The 19,769-nt window shown below is 47.0% G+C and overlaps 1 protein-coding gene across 2 annotated transcripts in view; it reads left to right on the top strand.

The window, feature by feature from the left end:
- The window catches only part of LOC138516246 (uncharacterized), a 342,716-nt gene that overhangs the window by 103,132 nt on the left and 219,815 nt on the right, over positions 1-19,769 (top strand). For both annotated transcript variants that reach the window (XM_069631229.1, XM_069631230.1), the window contains exons 4-5: positions 4,775-4,841; positions 4,944-5,035. In XM_069631229.1, the coding sequence (XP_069487330.1) occupies positions 4,775-4,841; positions 4,944-5,035 (159 nt within the window). The remainder of the gene's footprint in view (positions 1-4,774; positions 4,842-4,943; positions 5,036-19,769) is intronic.

A 19,769-nucleotide genomic window follows, 5' to 3' on the forward strand; every position in this document is an offset into this window, starting at 1 on the left:
CACGAAGTCATCAACCTGGCACACCAGGGACACCAAGGGGCCGCCAAAACGAAGGCGAGACTGAGGCTGAAGGTGTGGTTCCCCGAGTTGGAAAGAAAAGTGGACGACTTTGTAGCGGCCTGTGTATGGTGCCAGGCGGCCTCCCCAGTACAGCGGGAGCCTGAAATTGAAGTAATGCCACGGGGGACCCGCCCGTGGGAGGTCGTACATGCGGACTTCGGATCCACGGCCGTAGGTACTCACTTCCTAGCCATCGTCGATGAGTACTCGCGATACCCGGAGGTGGAATTCGTCGAGTCCGTGGCGTTTGAGCACGTGGTCGGCGCCGTGGAAAAGATCTTTGCCACCCATGGGTTTCCCGTGACCCTGTGCTCGGACAATGGATCCCCATTCCAGAGCGCGAGGTTCTCGGAGTTTCTCGAGAGCTGCGGAGTGGCCCACCGGAAGGTGTCCCCGCTGTGGCCCCGCGCCAACGGGGATGCCGAGAGGCTGATGAGGACATTAAACAAAACGTTCCGGATAGCCCAGGGACAGGGCCAGCCTCTCAACTGCTGTAGCCGACACGTGTTTCAGCCTGAAAAGGTCTTCATCAAGGCTGTAAATTATAGAAGATCGTGTTATTTGCATTATGCCAAAATTACATATGGAATGGAGTTAGCTCGGAGTATGAGATGCATGTTTTTCTCTAAAAATAATATGTTTGTTTCATTATTGCGCAACAGTGCCATGACCTAAACGGCACGCTTGGGCACTACATCGAACATGTATGAATCACATGTAAAAAGGAAGCTTTGTCTTTCAGATCATTCTAATGTTTACTTGAAAGCACTTGAAAGCATCATTCAACAATGCTCTCCCCAACGTAGACAGTTCCTAGAGTAGCCTAACAGTGAAAGAAAGTGTACCAGACAAACAGATAATTATTAAAACGAAACCGAAACCTTTTAAAGCAACTGTCAGCACCTTTACAGAAGAATAAAAACACATATAAATGCAGCAGTTGTAAAGTAGCGCGTATAGGCAACACTCTACACCCCTAGCACCGACTTACACTGTATTCCGGGCTTTTAAGAAATGGCGAATCCTAGGCACTCATAAGTCATTTTGCTCATTTTCAGGGAGTTGCCTGCTTGTTCTTTCTTTTGAACGTTTCCCTCTTATTTGTAACATTATCAACTATTCTAACATGGGATGGAGGAAGGGCAATGTTGCATCGTTGTGGTCATAAAACACATCCGTCAGTGCATTGCTTATGCCAGACATCACAGCGCCACCTGTTAGCCGTGCGTGGTATTGGACTGTACAATGTACAAACATCACGGAAAGAAAAGGCAATGCCCCAAACGAAGTTGAAAATAGCGAGGCCAAAAAGGGCGAATTTTGTTCATGGGATTTTTTTTTTGTTAATCCTTTTTCCCAAACAAATAGGTGTGGGTGGGCAAGGTAATAAATGAAGGCAGGTGGATGTAGGGCGCTGCAGGGGTCTCCCCCTTATTTAAAATGGAATTCAAGTGCCAAAAAAAAGAGAATGTATTTTCGGAATTCGGTTAATATAAATTCTTTTTTTTCATCCTCGTTATTTTATTTTCGGTATTATAACGTCGATCCAAAGAAAACATGCACTTAAAAGCATCATTCAGTAAACCAAAATCTCTCCCCTGTGTGGACAGTTCAACTAGCAGCATGAAAGTGAAAACCAGCAATGTACCAGGCAGCATGAAAGCAGAACGTAAGCCCTCAACATTTACCTACTCTTTTGCTAGCTTAAACCATTTCCTAGACCCTTGCAAAAGCAGCCATGGCTGGAACAGAGCTTTGAACAGGATACACTGGGTAATCACGGCCGAGCGGCTGACTGACGCCGCAGCCCTTTCTCTTATGTATCTTCATTAGCTAGGCAGCGAGTACAACTTTTATCAGCCAGACCTAAAAGTGAGAAAAACATATCCTCCTTTAACATGGGGCCTGTTCTACGCTGTTTACCTTTAAACTATTGCGGATGATGGGCTGTCCAATGTGGTCCTCCGAACTCTTGCAGTGGGAAAAGTTCACCCGTGATAATAGAACACACAACCATAAAACAGCAGCGTTCTGTAGGACCAAATGCACCAAAGTGACAACTAAACCGTCTACATGCTGTAAAATCGCTTCCAACGCGTAGCCTGGCTTCATAATTCAGCTGTGCTATTTGGTTCTGCGGATGCCAAGTTATGGGCATGTGGTACTAAGTGTGAATGGCCTGGAGGAAGTGACCTTTGGGAACAAAGACATGCACATTGCTGCACTCTTCAAGAGTACAGTAAATCTTGTGTAGTGTACGGAAAATAAGTGAGTGGTTGTTTGCTTTCATGTGCACAAAGCATTTCAAAAGTCTTCAAGCAGCTTATGTGTGCCCTTTCACACCTTGGGAACACCTGGCAGAGGAGGATTGACTGTGTGATAGTGCTTCACTCCTCGGAGCCCTTCGTGAGTGAAGAGACATTTTGTGCACGCAAGGAGTAGGGTAGTGGGAGTGCTCCTTGGTTAAGAAGCTCTGCTGGACTGTTCTTGCTGATTGCTCCCTGGCTCTACCTACCGGCCATTCGTGTTGAAGCATACAACTGTACACTGTGCTTCTGCTTTTATATTTAACTAGCAAAAATACCCGTTCTCTAAACAGGTTCTGTGGACAGACATGATAACACTCTCATCAATTGTTGAAAATCAATGATCCTGTAGGTCGCTGCTCCGATTCGCTTAACGCTTGATGTGCTTTGCACTCTGTAGAAAACAGCGCTGAGAATGGGCGTGTGTGGCTGGCTGGCATAGCCCGGAGCAGACGGGGTGAGAGGAAAGAGTTGGTGTGCTGCTGCATACTGGGACATACTGTGATCTCCCTCCAGCTCTTGCCTCACCATGGCGTGGTGCAGTTTGTGGCCGTGCATTGCAGTGCAGATGCCCCAGAAACCGTGCATTCTATAATTGAGGAACGGTCCTTCTATGACCACATTGATGTTTTGCCGATTTCAGGCAACCGTCTCATGTGTGAAGGGGCTGAAATCCGGGGAAAGGAGTGGGGTGTTCAAATGTTATGTAGCCAGTAACGTCCGGAGGGTCCTAACGGGTCTCTTTTCAAAATCTGGTGCAGGTTGGTGAAACGGTGTGGAATTCTATAAGGAACAAAACTTTGCCAAGCCAGAAACCCACACATTTTGACTTGTGCTGAAATCCAGGGAAAGGGGTGGGGTGTCCACATGTCATGTAGCCTGTAATGTCCGGAGGGTCCTAACAGGTCTCTTTTCAAAATCTGGTGCAGGTTGGTGAAATGGTGTGGAATTCTATAAGGAACAACGCTTCGCCAACCCACAAACCGATACATTCTGACTTTTGCTGCAATCTGGGGAAAGGGGTGGGGTGTCCAAATGTCATGTAGCCAGTAATATCCAGATGGTCCTAACACGTAACTATGCAAAATGTGGTGCTGATTGGTTAAACGGTGTGGTATTGTATAAGGAACAACGCTTTGCCACGCCACAAACCCACATATTCTCACTTTTATAAATATAGGTTACAAATATTGGACGTTGTAGCTACTAAACCTACACAATTCCATTGATTGTGCTTCATTAAGTCAGATGGGTCAAAATACTAAATGTGATGCCTTGTCAGCAGGGTTTTTGTGATTTCATAGCACATTTGAAATGTACAAACTGTACATGTTTTCCTGTGAGAGAATTATCTATTTAACTTGTTGTTGCAAGTGCAGTGTCCCCATATGTATGGAATACCGTGTATCAACGGCAATTAATGTAGGCTATTGTGGACTTCAAGCTAGTGTCAGTTCATGTTTGATGAAGTCTTCAGCCCGCCTCCAGCCCTCCTTATAGCTCAGAACAGGATCTGTGGTAATTCTAGCCATGGGCAGTTGTATCGTTCCGTCAGGGGCGGCGCCAGGTACTTTCAACTCTCAGTTGAAATGGGTCTCGAGCCTCAGGTAGGCCCCTTTTGCGTCTGTCCCCATATTGTCAGTCTTCTCGCAAAGCAAAAGCAAAATATCCATCTTCTCCTTCTTGCTGCCTTTTTACTCCCGTTTTGACTACATTTGCATCTTGATGACAAAGAGCTTAATAGCTTTTCAGTGGCTATTTAGGGGCTCATTTTCGAGTTCACTGTAATTTGGGGGTCTGTCCCCGCCAGACATTTCCCTCATTTGCAGAGTGGAGCGCAAATAAGGAGTGTCAAAAGGCAGCGGCATGCTTGCATGTTGCTCTTTTGCATTCCGCTATGCAAACTGAGTGAACGCCGCCTGCCATGTATGCATGGCGGGCAGTGCTTACAATGGATTCCTATGGAATCCGCCTGCTTTTTGCTGGTGTAAAAATCAGGAAGACTCCATAGGAATCCACAGGATTTGCGCTGACATGAAAGTCAATGCCGGGACATATGCTGTAGCGTTTGTTTGGAGGAGAGGAAGAGGGCAGCGGAAACGTAAATTGCGTTCCGCCCAACTCCCTGCTATACAAATCAATGAAAATGAGCCGTGACTTGAATGGATCAATGGAAATGAGCCATAACGTGAATGGATGGCCTTAAAGCCTTACACAAGGAGCTCCTTAGTGTTTCAGCTGCCCGAATGGCTGCCTATCATAACGTGCCGCTATGCTGTGTTTTAAGGAATAAAGACCCATCCGCTGCACTCAGTGAAGGCTCTTAGTGGCATAAGAGAGTCAAATGTATTTATTTATAAGCATGTGTAAATAGTTATTAACCCTTCACTGTGTCACTGTTGTTTCAGCATCTGTTTTGTGATTCCAACGCACGTTTGGCAGCTCAAGCTTGGATGAAAATTGCCAGTGAACGAGGTGACCATGTGACATTGATAACCTAACCCTTTGCTCCAGAGCTGCGTCACGGTTTTTCATATCCTTCCGTTACCATTCTTGCTTTCTTTTAATGTGTTTCAGACCGCACAGCTGTCGAGCAGATGATCAACTCTGCCGCCGCCGAGGACCGGAAGAGGAAGCTAGCGGCTGGGCGGAAGAGCTATATGCATCAGGTACATCTCCAAGGCCTGGTAGTCGGGGCGAGACTGACCTAAATGGAACCCTGGAGAATTCCCGATGGGCCTCTGCATTATGGGCCTCTTTTGTGTGGTTACCTATTTTATTTACAAATGTTCTTATGGGAAAGAGGTTGGGCTTGCCCACACTGTGTAATATGGGGGACACTTTGAAAAACATTTCCAGGGCACCTTTCGGTTCCAAATCCACCCCTGCTTAGGACCCAGTGGAGGGTGCCACGCCGTGCTCCCAGACTTTTGATATCAGTGGCAGACAAGCAAAAAATCTGTATGGGCCATGAATAGAACTTGATGGGATAGGCACCTGCTGTTGTGATGGGACAGAGTTTCAAGGAAGGCATCCCCTCTTCCTCCTGACTGGTGGGGCGTGCTCAGGCTGGGGATCATGATTGGCTTGGAGCTAGAGCTTTACTCATTGCTTCCTGACTCCCCATACCTGCCACAGACTCCTTCTCACTTGAGCTCCCTGTTGCAAATAGTTTATCCCACTGTTTATTATAGTTTATCCCACTGTTTATTTGGCTGCTTTCAGTGTCTGCTGCAGTCCGGCAAGGATACCTGTGCTTCAAGCAGATGCCTTATCTCCTGTTCTGTGGAGTGATGAGCTCACCGACCCGCTTTCCAAAAGCAATAGAACCTTCTAGAACAGACTGAAAGACAGTGCTTCCACTAGCAGACCACTGCACACTTTCTCTCAGTGTCATCCTTCCCCTCACCACCCATAGCCCAGGCCCTATTCATGTCATCCTCTCCCCTCCTCCAGAGCGTAGGTCCCATACCTGGCATCCTGCTGCCCTACCACCAGAACCCAGGCCCCATACCTGGCATCCTGTCTTCCCACCACCAGAACCCAAGCACCATGGCTGGAATCCTGCCTTCCTACCACCAGAACCCACGCCACTTACCTGGCATCCTTCTATGCCCACCATGCAGAGCGCAGGCTCCATGCCTGGTATCCTAGCTCCCATACCTGGCATCCTTTCACCCCCACCACCCAGAGCCCAGATGCCATGCCATACCTGGCATTCTGCGTCCCCACCACCAAAGCCCTGGCCTCATACCTATCATCCTGCCTCCACAACAGCCAGATGCTAGAACACAAGCCTCATACCTGGTATCCTGCCTCCCCACCACCAGAGCCCAAGTCCGATACCTGGCATTCTACCTCCTCAACAGCCAGAGGCCAGACCGCAAGCTGCAAACCTGGCATCCTGCCTCCCCAGCACCATAGTGCAAGCCCCTTCATGGCATCCTGCCACCCCACCAACATAGCCCAGGCCCCATAACTGCCATTCTGCTGCCCCACCCCCAGAACCCAAGCTCCATACCTGGAATACTGCCTCCTCAAAAGCCAGAGGCCAGAACACAAGTCCCAAACCTGTCATCCTTTCCCCCACAACACCAGAGCCTAAGCACCATAATTATGTTTTCCATTGATATAAGCAAATAAATGACTAACTGTGATTTTTCCAAAGTGAAAAAGGTTGTTCCCAGTTCTTATCAGGTGGTCTGTTGAGCAATGTATGGTAACAGTAACCACCTGAAAATCATTCTACACCCCCCTAACAAACAACCCATCATGACATACAACTCCTTACTGAATCAATAAGGATTACACAATAGAATGCACACCATTCGAAGAAATCCCTAAAGAGCACACTAACCTACCACAGATACACCAATACAGCTCCCCACAATCCTAAAACACCACACGGACAGACACAATAATCTCATAAACAATTTACAAGTTGCCAACCTGGAGCACACATTAACCACAGCTCCAGACAACTCAGAAAATATATAAAATATACACACCACAGAGAAATATATCTTTTCACATCATGCACACATCAACATTGCAACCTTCCTCTGCTTCTGCATTAGTCTCCTATCCCACCTCCTTAAGATCTTGAAAACCCAGGAAACCGTGACAGTGGTGGACTGTGTACTATATGAAACTGAATAACACAGCATAACCGGGCAAAGCAAAATGTTTCACTCATTCCCCTGTGGGGCCATACTGTGGACGGTGCATGCCATTTTGGTGACCGTAGCAATACAGGAGGACATCATTGTTGGCTCTGCTGAAGTCAGCCCACTAGACACGAAGAGATTACATTATTTGTCCACGATCACACACTTTGGTTACAGAGTAAAAGTGGGGGTTTAACCCAATCTACAAGTTAGGCACCTGAACACTACACATATGTACATTTTGGATTTCAAAGCCTACAATAGTACTGCCTGATAGAGCATAGTGCTCAAGTTTCCCATGGCCCATGCGTGAGAAGCTGGCCCAGTCCTGTTAATGCTTGTAATTGTAAGACGTGTACATTTCGAATGGGATATAAACAAATAAAAGTCCAGAATCCAGAGGGCGGAACACAGGTGTGGATGCCTGGCCACTGGAACCCTGAGAGTTCTGATAGTTTACTTGCAAATTACTCACATCTGAAGTTAAAGTAACCTTGCAATATGTACACCGTTATTGAAACATATTAAGCCAAAGAAATATCGTTTTATTTTCCACATCTTGAAAGGAAAAATAGAAGTTGCAGAATGAAAAATAATGAAAGCCTCAAAAAAGCCTTTCTTTTACACACAAAAAGTTATCTAGTAAAGTCACTAGGATAAAGATTACATTTGTCACAAACTGCCAGCTTGTTGTGCAACCTTTTAAGAATATTTAACTATCCCTTTAAAGCATTCCGATTTTTCCACGTTAACGTAGTACACTTAATTACTAACTTTGAAAAAGTTATCTTTCTTGTGTAATTTTAAATATCTTGTAAGTGTACAACCACGTACTAGGTAAACTAGCTGTTAGGAGCCTCTCAGATGGAATACAGAACCTATCAGATAAGACAAATGATTAATTGCAGGCAATTAATGGCACATTAAAGGGCAGGACTGCATGCAGGCCAGTTGAGGAGCTCTGTTCCGCTGCGAGATGTAAACAGGCTTTTCTGCAAAGCCAACAAGCCTTCTTTATTTATTATTTAATTGCATATAGTTTATAACAAACCTTATGAATAACATTTAATTACACTACAAGCAAGATAAGCCAAAACAACATCATTGGACTATAAAATTCATAATCAAAAAGCAAAAGGCCTTCACACATACAATCAATAATCTATTTGAAAATAATTTCCAAAACGTTTAAAATTGCAATATTCAACGAAATTTCATGACTATTTAAAATTTTGGACCAAAACTGCTCTCTTTTAAAAAAACATTCATCATAAACAAACCTACCAAAGAATTCATAACATAGTTCAGACAGGACTTTACAAACAATCACAAGATGGAAAAGTGTCTGTACTTCATTATCACAAAACTGACAAATACAATCATTCCTCAACATGTTTTCTCTATATTTTCTAGATAGGTGCTTTTGTAAATAAAACGGTAGTCCATGGTAGGCTTTAATTTCATATTTAAAATGATAAAAAAGATGGTAATGCATAGCTAAGGCCAGATTTGTTATCCAACCATATTCAAAGATTTATTTTTTTACTCTCTTTGGAGAGGTAAGAAGATCCTTCACTGTAATGTCATGAACACCTAATGATTTGGTTGTTAAGAGATACCCCTCAGTCGACGCCTTACAGGACTTTTGAACCAATCCAAATCTTAAAGCAGAGAATGCATAGTTTAGTGGAGGCAATAAAACAGATTGCAACAACTGGTATCTTTTCCAGTCTACACGAGTATCAAGTGAGATTTAACCCACCTTGTTTCTTAACACTGCTATTTGGATCCTTTCTGGAAGAATTAAAAGCCTTTTCCGAAAAGTGCTTGAAACATTTCCAAAACAGTTGTCAACAGGCCTGTTTCAGCACCATATAGCAAACGAGGCACTGGGGCTCATTATGAGTTTGCCGGTCCGGTAACAACGGTACCGGTAAGCTACCAACATCGTTGTTACCGGACCAGCAAACTATGAGTAGTGCTCGCGGGTGCCTTTCTGCCCGCCAGGTCTGCAGGCAGACCGGCACCCGCGAGCACAACTCGACGGATGCACCGTCACCATTCATGAATGGTGCCGGTGCATCCGACCTCCCCATTCCCATTGAGCCCTATGGGGCTCGAATGGGAGTAATGGGTACCGGCACCTGGCAATGGGTAATTACCGGGTACGGCGGGGTTGGACTACCCCGGTAATTGGCCATTGCCGGGTGCCAGTGATTTCACGAGTTTTGGTTTTACCAGCACGACTAACGAAAAACTCGTAATGAGGCCCACTGTCTTTTTTGGTAAAATTTGAGCAAAGGGATCGCAGAAAAACATCCAAATTTCCTGTCAAAGACTGCTGTCTCTGAAGCAGTCATCCAAATGTTCTTTTTCATGATATCCAAATCATGTTCTGTTTGCGGTTATAATGACTCCCAAATATTCACAATTTTGGTCCACCTCCAAATGTACTTTATCCAAAAACCAATTAAAATGTATCTTCCTTATTTTATTATAATGTATCATTAAATTCTTCGATTTATGTACATTTAGATGCAGGTCCAACGATGAAAACATATACATGTGTAACCGTCAATGCTCTTTGTAAACCTATGGGAGTCACAGAGAACAAAACAACATCATCTGCATAGGCCAAGTGGTTTATTTCTAGGTTGCCCAGTTTGGGTGGATTAATTAAAATGTTTCCAAAAATATCACCAAGGTCTTTAATATATGAATTAAATAAAAACGGTGCTAAAACACAAACTTTGCAAAAACCACAATAGGTTTTAATCCATCCAGTTCAGTAACCACTCTGGTCTAGGCGTACCTTATCTTCAGTGTTTTAATTAAATGCAATCAGCATACTAACCAGGACAGCCTAATTTATATAATTTTGCCCAGAGTATCGCCCTATTCACATGGTTGAAGGCCTGCAAAATATCTAAAAAAGCAGAATAAAGGACTGATTTTAGTGTTGAATTTGCTAGGCCATCTGGGCCTGGGGCATTTGAGGCTTTGCTTTTTATAATAAGCATCAGAACCACGTCTAAATCAACAGTCATATAGCCAGAACAACATGAGCCTATCCTCAGCCTCACTTTTGTAAGCTCAGCCCCACTATATAGTTTAGAGAAATAGGGCTCCCAGAGTTGCAGTTGGAGTTGGAGCAAGCTCTGAAGTGCGGGTTCCCTGACCAACCTCCAAAAGCATGCGCATCTTTTCGTAGAATTGTGCCAAGCGTGACTTCAGCATCCGCCATATGTAGGCAGATGCAATGATTTTGGACCCAATTTTTATAATTTTGTTTTAGAGCCTTAATCTCCAAATTATAGGTACTAATATCCATATTTAAATGTTTCAAGGCTCTTTGCAAGGCACGTTTCCATATTTCTGCTTAAAACGTACTTCCCCTGGAGAGGTTGGAGATCCACACTTTTGGATCATGCAAATTTTGTAATATTTACTGAACTACTCTATCATATACGGATGACTTTACAACATATCCTTTTCTGTTCCTGCCATTTGCAATATACTTTTATAGCGCTAGTCCAGGTTTCCACACCAATGATTGATCTCATGGATTAACATCTACACAATGTTGACAGTTCGCTTTTCAGCTTCAACAATATCCACCTCCAAAAACACTGCTAACAGACCATGCTCACTTGAGTTCATATTTGTTACCTCCAGTTTAGAGCATCTCTGTTATATATCATCAGAGACAAAAATATATTCTGAAGTAGTCTCTGCCAAACCATTTTTCCATGTAAAATGAGGGAGCTTATCGCCTGCTATGTTACCATTTAACAAAGTTAGGTCCCAACTTTTCAACTCTGTTCTAATAAGAGACCCTCTTTCCTTTGCCACTAGAAATGCATTATATCTTACTTTGACCTATAATTGCAAGGGTCAAGACATTCGACATTAAGGTTCCCGACAATAACCACAACACTATCAGCTTCCTTCAACAAGTCTGACATAAGATCGTACAAAGCATCTAAAAAGGATGCTATATCCCCCACTTTAGGGTTAAAATATACCTTAAAGATGTAGCACAACACCTCCCCGGAGACTTGACCATGGGTATGGATAATGTATTTTCCATATGTCTTTTCTATATGAATGTCTTTTCTATTTGTTTCAACATTATTCATTGCTAAACCCATACCATTGTTAAGTGCACACATAACTCCCCCCAATGGACGTCCCCAGGGACACCCTGTGGCATTCACAGACAGAATGGTAAAAGTGTCCACCAAAGTCACTGTCGTTAGCCACGTCTCCTGTAGACACAAAAGGGAGTATGACCTTACAGACTCGTATTCTTTTGTCAAAAAGGTGTGACCCCTACAATTCCATGAGGCCAAGTGGAACAGGCTCTTTCAATCAAAAACTGCCAGATATGCCCCCATGTAGGGCAGCTAATATAGAGTTCCAATCATATGAGGAACCCACTTCCAAAAGGTTTTGATCAGATACGTTGTGCACTGAATCAACATTTGAGCCTATACTTGTACGTAATGGATTACGCTGCACCAATTCCAATGGTTGCAAATGAATAGACACATTTAGGTTACAATAATATTCACTAGTACACTTGTTTTCGATCAAATTTAGCATTATCTCATAACCCAGTGAAAGAAGAGAAACCAACTCTGACGGAGCCAAGTTTCTAATCATTTGTGAGTAGAAATATATGTTGCCCAGTTCAATATCAAACTGAGATTTGGAATTTCTGAGAAGACTGCCATAATATGAGGACGATTTAGGGGTGGAGAGACCTGATCCATAAATACCCGCTTCAGATATACAACATGATCATCCTAAAAGGTAACGGAACCCCCCCCTCCCCCGACCTTTCTCACCTTTCTTGATATTTAGCTGATTAACCTGATTTAAATCACAAACTTGGGTCATGGCCTTATCCTTCAAATTGTGTACCCTAGTTTATGGATCAGAGTAAGAGCCCTGGGACCTATTCTGTGACAATGTTAGAGTTTGACCATTTAATAAAGACCTCTTTTCCTCCAAAGTCACAAAGGGTGCAGTCCATTGCATATTGTGTGCTGTCGGAAGCGGCTGCTAACCCGTGAGTCTGTGCGAAGTGAGTGGATCGATTGCAGTGCAGCTTGACATGCTCCTGTCAAGTTGTTAGAGCCCTTCCTCTAACGTTCTGAGTGAAGGCGAATGAAGGTGGAGAAGGCGGAGAAGCGGAGACCCGTGAGCTGAGAGCCCGTGCTTCGTCCTATGTCTGTCCGGGGTCTGGTTTATTGCGCTCAGCCCAAGAATGCCTGTTTTCAGAAAAATATAGTCGCTCTTGCTGAGGTGTGTTTCAGCTGCAGGTGCTCTCCAACTCCACAGGAAACATCCAGGCAACATAAACCTGGTAGTGCCATAACTTTGCTTTTCACTGAATCCTGTGGAAATTAGCCTTCCCCCTGTCCCCTGATTCTCCCCCACACTCCCTTATATCCATCTACAGACTCATATGGTCCCAACGTGGTCAGTGCATCCTGCACCCTGCGTATGGGCATAGGAGCCAATGTGGGAAGGGAGCAGGACAGAGGGTGATGGTTGCTTCCTTGGATTACCTGTGAAGCAGTAAATCCGCCGCTTTTTGTTTTCCTTCTCACTTCAAGAGGGGCGTCTGCGGGCCCGGTGCTTTTGAGCCCCTCCGTTTGTCTCACCTCCTATTTTCTTCCCCTAGGGGTGACTGTCGTAAGAACCAGCCTTTGAACTCCTGTGAGAGAACCCCTTGAGAGAAACTTCTTATCTTTCCTTGAACATATGGATCTAAGGAGCGGTGTGAAAACTCTGCCTATTCCACACTCGGAAGAGTTGAATGCTTCGGCTACGCTGCAATTTGCAATAAACCGGCCTCTCCCTCCCTCACCTGACCCAAGAGTCTCTTCTCTGGGTGTTGAAAGCCACATGGCTACTATTAACAACAATGTAGAGAGTGGGACGCACAGATTTAGGAAAGTCATTTCTAAAGCAACTGAGCTTAAGGCTACTGAGCTGATAAGCTCTTTTTTTTCTAAATGCGTGAATCAGAACTCGCTGGATTCCTATGACCCTTCTACTTCAGGGCTTACAAAAGAGCTTACAAAAGATGTTCTGGGCCCGATTATGACCCACGTACAAATGGCGCATTCAACAGGCATTGACCTGACATCTTCAGATGAAATGGAAGTCCTGGACGCTGGCCAAGACAAAGATTTCTTTCTTAATACCACCCTCCCCCGATTTTTTTCAGAAGCTCAAGACTGATTCTGACTCCGACCCCAACTATTCCATTACTTCTTACGATTCCACGGTTGCACCAGCTCAGTAAAGGAGGTTGTCACATGTAATAAAAGCTTTAGAGTCCCCTGTAGTAGGGGGTTTTGATTCAATGATAACCAAACTAAATCATGTTTTGAGTGCTTTAGTTTCCCTATTTGAAAATGTACAAAGGGACACTAAGGCACAGGCCCATAAAGTGGACCTAATTTGGGGTAAAGTCCATCACTTTCAAGAGCCACCAATGCCTGTGTTACATCAAACGGGTAATTCTGACCCCTGCCCTGACATATCCCAGGTCGGGTTAAAACAAGGAGCCCCAACAAAAGACCTATCCATCTCACTCAAACAAAATAATTGTCAGGGCTCGGATCCTAAGGTCATAGACTTGATTCATGTTGATACAGTCAGTAAAGCACAAAGTGCATTCACGCTGAAAGAAAAACACAAGAGCATACTTTCCCTAAAGAACATAGACCCTATGAAAATTCCCAACTCTATCGTCAAAGCCTTCTTTAAATCAGTGTCTCTTACCGGGGGGAGATCTTCAACAAAGAACCATTCTCCAAATCCTGTGACCATTGCGATGCAAGCGGATTTCAGGTGTTTTGACTCGATTGCTTTCACCAGCAAAGCCCCCCACGGAAATGCTTCAGCCGGACTTCCTGAGTCACCTGTGCTCGCCAAAGTGACAGTGCCAGTCTCCAACAAAAGAGACTGCGAATCACAGTGTGACCTTTCGTCTCCTTAGACGCTTTCCAGATGGGCATCGGGGGACTGTCCCAAGACCGTAGCCTTCCAGACTTTCACTCTGGCCTCCTTCCTTGTTTAGGAACCCATTCTCACCCACTATATAAAAATTAGGTGTGCTGGGTGGGGGCTGGGAATTCTGCTCATTTAACTATGCAATATGGGGAGAGGTCATATATCAACCTTACACTGATTAAGCCCTCCACACAACTCCGAGTCTCGGTAGAATCTGGAGGAGCGGCTGCCCGCGTTGAGCACCCTCCCCCTCCAGATCAGTGGTGGCAAACAACGGCGGCAGAGATTAAAAGGTCACAGGAGGGTCTGTTTTCATCCACCTTTCCCCGTCCTTATTCCACTCTAAGCTTGGGGTCAAAACCAGTATACACGGTTAAGGGTCCTTAAACCATTTGACCTAAGGTTGAGGGTCTCTTGTGCAGCTTTGAAAAGAGCTTTTTTACTCTGAATCATAGTGGAATATTAACAGTACTCTCCCAAGTCCCAAGCCTGAAGGCCATTTCCTCAAGAGGCATCAAGACCATTTTATTCCCTCACAAAGGTAGAACTGATGTTGTGATAATCATGGTTTCACAAATGGTATTTGACTTGGTACTGGGTGAAATTGATTCGCTGCTTTCCCTGGGATTTGAATGTGGAATTGACTCCAAAAGAAGGCCGTTTACTCTGACCATTTAACCGTTAAAAGAGGGGCCGAGCAGCGTACATTCCCCAGGTCTGTTAATGGGCAAACGGGTCTAGCTTTATACAGTCACAGAATGCAAAGGGATCTGCTAGATCATTACAGTAGGGACCGGAATTGGCATTCTAAAGCAAACTTTGACTCCACTTACTCAGGGATCGGTTACGAATATGGAGACATTTACAGTTCTTTCCTGGAATAGCTGTGGGTACACTCACTTATTCACAAATATTGATGTGGGTCTATACTTTCAGGAACACACTATCAATTTTATTCAGGAATCTTGGTTAACTCAAACACTGTAGTGGATGGGTATGTTTGCTTTGCTTCCCCTGCTATTGAAGGTCCTAGGGATCTACCTTCGTGTGGTTTAGTTATCCTTTCAAAAAAGACAGCAGAGTTGATTTTTGATAATGTGGTTATTGCAAACAAATGTCTATTAGGAGTTCAAGCTACCATGTTGCGTGATGGAAAAAATCATAACGTGTTATTGTTGAACATTTACTGCTACCATAAACTGACCACTGTTCAAGCTATTTTGGAGGTGGTTTTCGACCTCTGGTTGGATTTGTGGCTGGAGGGCGGTATCATTCTGTGTGTGGGGGGGAGTTACATTTAATTTGTTTCTCTGAGTCAAACCCATGCCCCGGGTCGATACAGCAACCTTCCCCTGAAATGTCAAGCATGGAGCACAATGGCTTAACTCCTTGAAAGCGTTGGGCCTCTTTGCTTAAATGGTTCAGTCCAAGGTGACCTACGATGCCAGAGCACTTGGTCAAACGGTACAAAACAGGCAATACTCGATTTCATGTCTGCATTGTACACAAGGCCTTCTGGGGTATGGGACCGAAATACCTTCAACTCTCTCTACCTAAATATCTCCCTTCTCAAGCTCTTCGTTCATCTGCCTACAACTCCCTTAGGGTCAGTCGCTTCTCCAAGCAACGAGTTGGTGGCAGATCACTCTCTTCAGCAGGGGCCTCTCTCTGGAACAGCCTTCCTGCCTCCCTGAAACTTGAGGAGAACCATCTCTGGTTCCGGAAACACCTCAAAACCTTCCTCTTTGCTTCTGCTTTCTCTCCTCCCCTCCCTTGCTGAATTCCTGACTGAAATTGCACTGGCTACCTGGCCACCCTTTTGATCTCTGGCCCAGGCCACGTCAATTACTCACCTGTACTGCCTCCCTGGCAACCCCTGCACTTGGGGACCGTTTTCTGTATCCCTTCAGTCCCCCCTACTAGCACTTACGTCTGCACTTCCTTGCACTTGCCACTAGCTGGCTGTTGATGTGTCATATTTATTCCACTTCCCATGTATTGCACTTCCCCTCTCCCTTCCCCCTGCGCACTTTTCCTTTCCCCCCTTCCCATGCACTTGCGCGATCTGAATGACACCTGGCCTAGTAGGATCGTTGTTTGTCCTCCCATTGTTCCCCCCCCTTGCCTCGTTGTGCTTTGAAACACTTGTGTATAGGCACGTTATAAATGCCATATCATATCATATGTCGATGAGCTTCTGTTTCATAAGTGTTGCACATTTAATGTTAAAACTACAGAGCTCAATCACCATGGAATGATAATCGCAGAGTTTGCTGGCCAGTTGCCGGGGCCACAACCTCAAACTTCCCATCAGTTTCTGTAAATCAAAGATCTAATCCAATAACTTGGAATCCACACAAGGCCTCTATAGTGAATAGAAGAGCAGAGTATCAACTGGTGACCAGTATACTGAATTGGAAAATCCTTACCTTCAATGTAAACCAGTTTGACTAATTTCTGTCCAACCTTTTGGGGAATGTACCGGAGAGAATTAAGACGCCAAATAGAAAACATCCCAATCTCTTTGACCAGGGCTTGTCCATGCATAAATAAGAGGGAGATGAGGAAATAAATTAGGGATATTAAGAATAATAATTCTGCCGATTTACACTACCGGCAATGTGCAATTAAAGGGGAAAGACAACTTCTCCAGCATGGGGTCTGGCATGGATTCACATGCTCATGAATATTCCCCGTCGTCAGGCTGGGAATCCTCGGTAAAGAAAAAACCAGTATCAGTTTCGTTTCTGATCTGTCTTTCGTAGTAGTAACCAATCACTGGTCTCTGCGTCATACTGACCACAGCCAATGACTGCCCTCTACCTAAGCACCGCCTCTGGCAGCCATCTTCAGATTTTTACCGCACGTTCATGTGTTGGGATCCTCGTGCCATTGCTCTCGAGCGTTAGTGCTATTTTTTCCCGTTTTTTGCTCAAAAACTTCGTTTTTTCGGTCAAAAGAGCCTCAAGCTCCACGGACTCTCCATCCGATCAACGGGGACCCGTGTCGGATTCGTCTGCGCCCCTCAAGGGTGAAGATTTCGTCGAGCTACGCTTTGGAGGACTTCAGAAGCTTCTCAGGCCCGGACATGGCCCAGGAGAAGGGAAGCTCGACGCCGGGAAAGCTGTTCAGGGTCTGCCCTGGATGCCAGCTGCAGAACGTCTTTAAGGAGGACGAACACTCCTTTTGTCTCTACTGCTTACATGAGGACAAGACGCACGTGGAGAAGGACTGTGCGTTTTGCGGCAATATGTCGGAGCGGACCATGAAGGACCGCCATCAACGTCTCGCCAACTGGCTGGAAGGGAAGAGCCCGTCAGGCGAGAAGAAGAGGAAGAAATCCGAGCGGTCTTCTAAGACCTTTGAGGACGCCCCGGCGACGGGGGTCCAACACAAGGCCAAGCACTGCGAGTCCGCTGGCACCGGGAGCGCCGAACGGTCGGGCTCTACGGGCGCCAGGCAGGGCGCACCCTCCCCGGCACCTTCAACTACGAGCCAACGCTCTGGGTCGGGTAAGAGGAAGGGCGAGCACCCGGCGAAGCTCCTGGAGAGGCCCCGGTCGAGCTCGAAGGCCCCATCGGAGGGGGAGCGAGGCAGTGTCCCCCCCCCTCAAGGATAAGGCGGTGAGCGCACCTAAGGTGGTGAAGGCCTTAATCCATCCGGCCAAGCCCTCTATCGATACTGTCGCGGCGACCCTGGCTCAGCCTGTGGAGGCTACACCAGTGGTGGCGACCTCGGGTCTCAGAGTCTCCCTGCCACCTCAGAGGGAGTCCTCTTTTGTGCCCATCAATAGGACCCCCATGAAATCCCCGGCGGGGAAGAAAAAGGGGGGGCAGGGCGTTGTCGTAGATTCGGCTTCAACCTCGGAGAAAGAGCTGATCGAGGTCTTAAGCCACGGCCTTGGCGTGGAAGAAGACCGGCCCGTCGGGATGGATCCCGACGCGGGTGACGACGACATCGTCGAGGGTGCCGACGGGGCCCCTGATCGCCTGTCGGATTCCCCTCTGCCAGCGCCGCAAGACAACTCGGCGGCCATTTTGTTGGCTATACAGTCCTTATGCTCAGAGATAAGGACGAGACTACTGTTGCCGACGGAGGAACCTCTCCCGTCGGGGGATCCTGAACCGGGACCTTCTGGCGTTCCCCCGCCCAAGAAAAGAAGGATTCACCCTCCACCTCCTTTTCAGCCATCGCGCACCGTCCAGCCCTCCTCCCCGTCCACCCGAGGGGATGATACGGGGACTGACACGGCAGCGACGGGTACGGACGACGAGGTATACGACGAGGATCTACCGTCGTCACCTCCCACCAGGGCTTCTCCGCCCGACGAGATTGGTTCATTCCACTCCATGATCGCCAGGGCATCCAAGCTTTTCCAACTCTGCCCTGCGGAGAAGAAAAAGGAAGGATTCCTTTATCAACGGCGCGAGGCCAAGAGGAAGACGGTCCTCGCGGTGCCTCTACTGGACGACATTTGGGATGAGGGCCTCGCCCTCCTCAAGAACCCTTCCACTACGCCAGCTAGAAGAGACCGGTACGAGAAGAAGTACCGGGTCCCGGACGCGGCCCCCCTGTGCCTCCGGGCGCAGCCTACCCCGGACTCCGTCGTCTCCGCGGCGGCCAGGAAGAAAGCGGGGGGGGTGCGGCCTCCACATCGACTTCCCCACCGGACGGCGAGGGAAAGAAATTGGACACTATGGGAAGCAGGGTCATCTCGTCTGCAGCGATGACGATTAAAGCGGCCAACGCCTTGGCTATCGTGGCCCGCTACGACAGGGAGCTATGGTACTAACTGGCTCCCCTGCTGGACTTCCTACCGGACGACAAGAGGGCGGATGCCCTGGAGATCCTACAGGAAGGTGAGGTGGCGTCGGACCACGCCATCACTATTGCGACGGACATCGCCGACATTGGGTTTCGCCAGTTGGGCAACGGCGTGTGCCTTAGGCGGCGTGGATGGCTCAAGGCTACGGACTTCCGTCAAGACGTACAGACCAGAGTCCTGGACATGCCGTTCGATGGGAACAACCTGTTTGGGAAAACAGTGGACGATTCCCTTCAGGCCATTAAAGCAGACACTGAGACGGCCCGGGCCCTTGGGGTTCTGCAGCAACGACGGACGCCCTTTCGGAGCAGAGGCGGCAAGGGCGCCTCCAAAGGTTCCGGCGGCGGTTTCTCCACCTACCGTCAAGCGGCCCGCTCGTCGTCTCAGGAGGCCTACAGATGACGAGGCAAGTCTGGCGGACCCCGCCGTCGTCGCCAAGGAGGTCAAGGCGGCAAAGCCTCGTCGAAACAGGATTGAACCGACCGTGGGGTCGGGCCCCCACCGATGCACCCCGGTGGGAGGCCGGCTGGCGAGCTTCGTCAGCGTGTGGGAGTCCATCTCCACCGACCGTTGGGTGCTGGACGCCTTAGCCCGGGGCCACGCGCTCGAGTTTCAAAGAAGGTGCCTGCGCGTCCCCCCCGTGGCCAGAAAAGAGCTTCACGTCCCTCAGCTTCTCCTGGAGGTAAGGGCGATGCTCAGGAAGGGCGCCATCGAACTCGTCCCAAAGAGGCTTCGGGGCTCCGGAGTTTACTCGAGATACTTCCTCGTGAAGAAGAAGACGGGAGGATGGCGCCCCATCCTAGACCTGCGACGTCTGAACAAATTCATCAAGGCGCAGAAGTTCCGGATGGTCACCCTCCAGCACGTCCTGGGTCAGCT

This window comes from Ambystoma mexicanum, chromosome 6q (genome assembly GCF_040938575.1).
Source record: "Ambystoma mexicanum isolate Mex_15411 chromosome 6q, UKY_AmexF1_1, whole genome shotgun sequence".
Lineage (NCBI taxonomy): Eukaryota > Metazoa > Chordata > Amphibia > Caudata > Ambystomatidae > Ambystoma > Ambystoma mexicanum.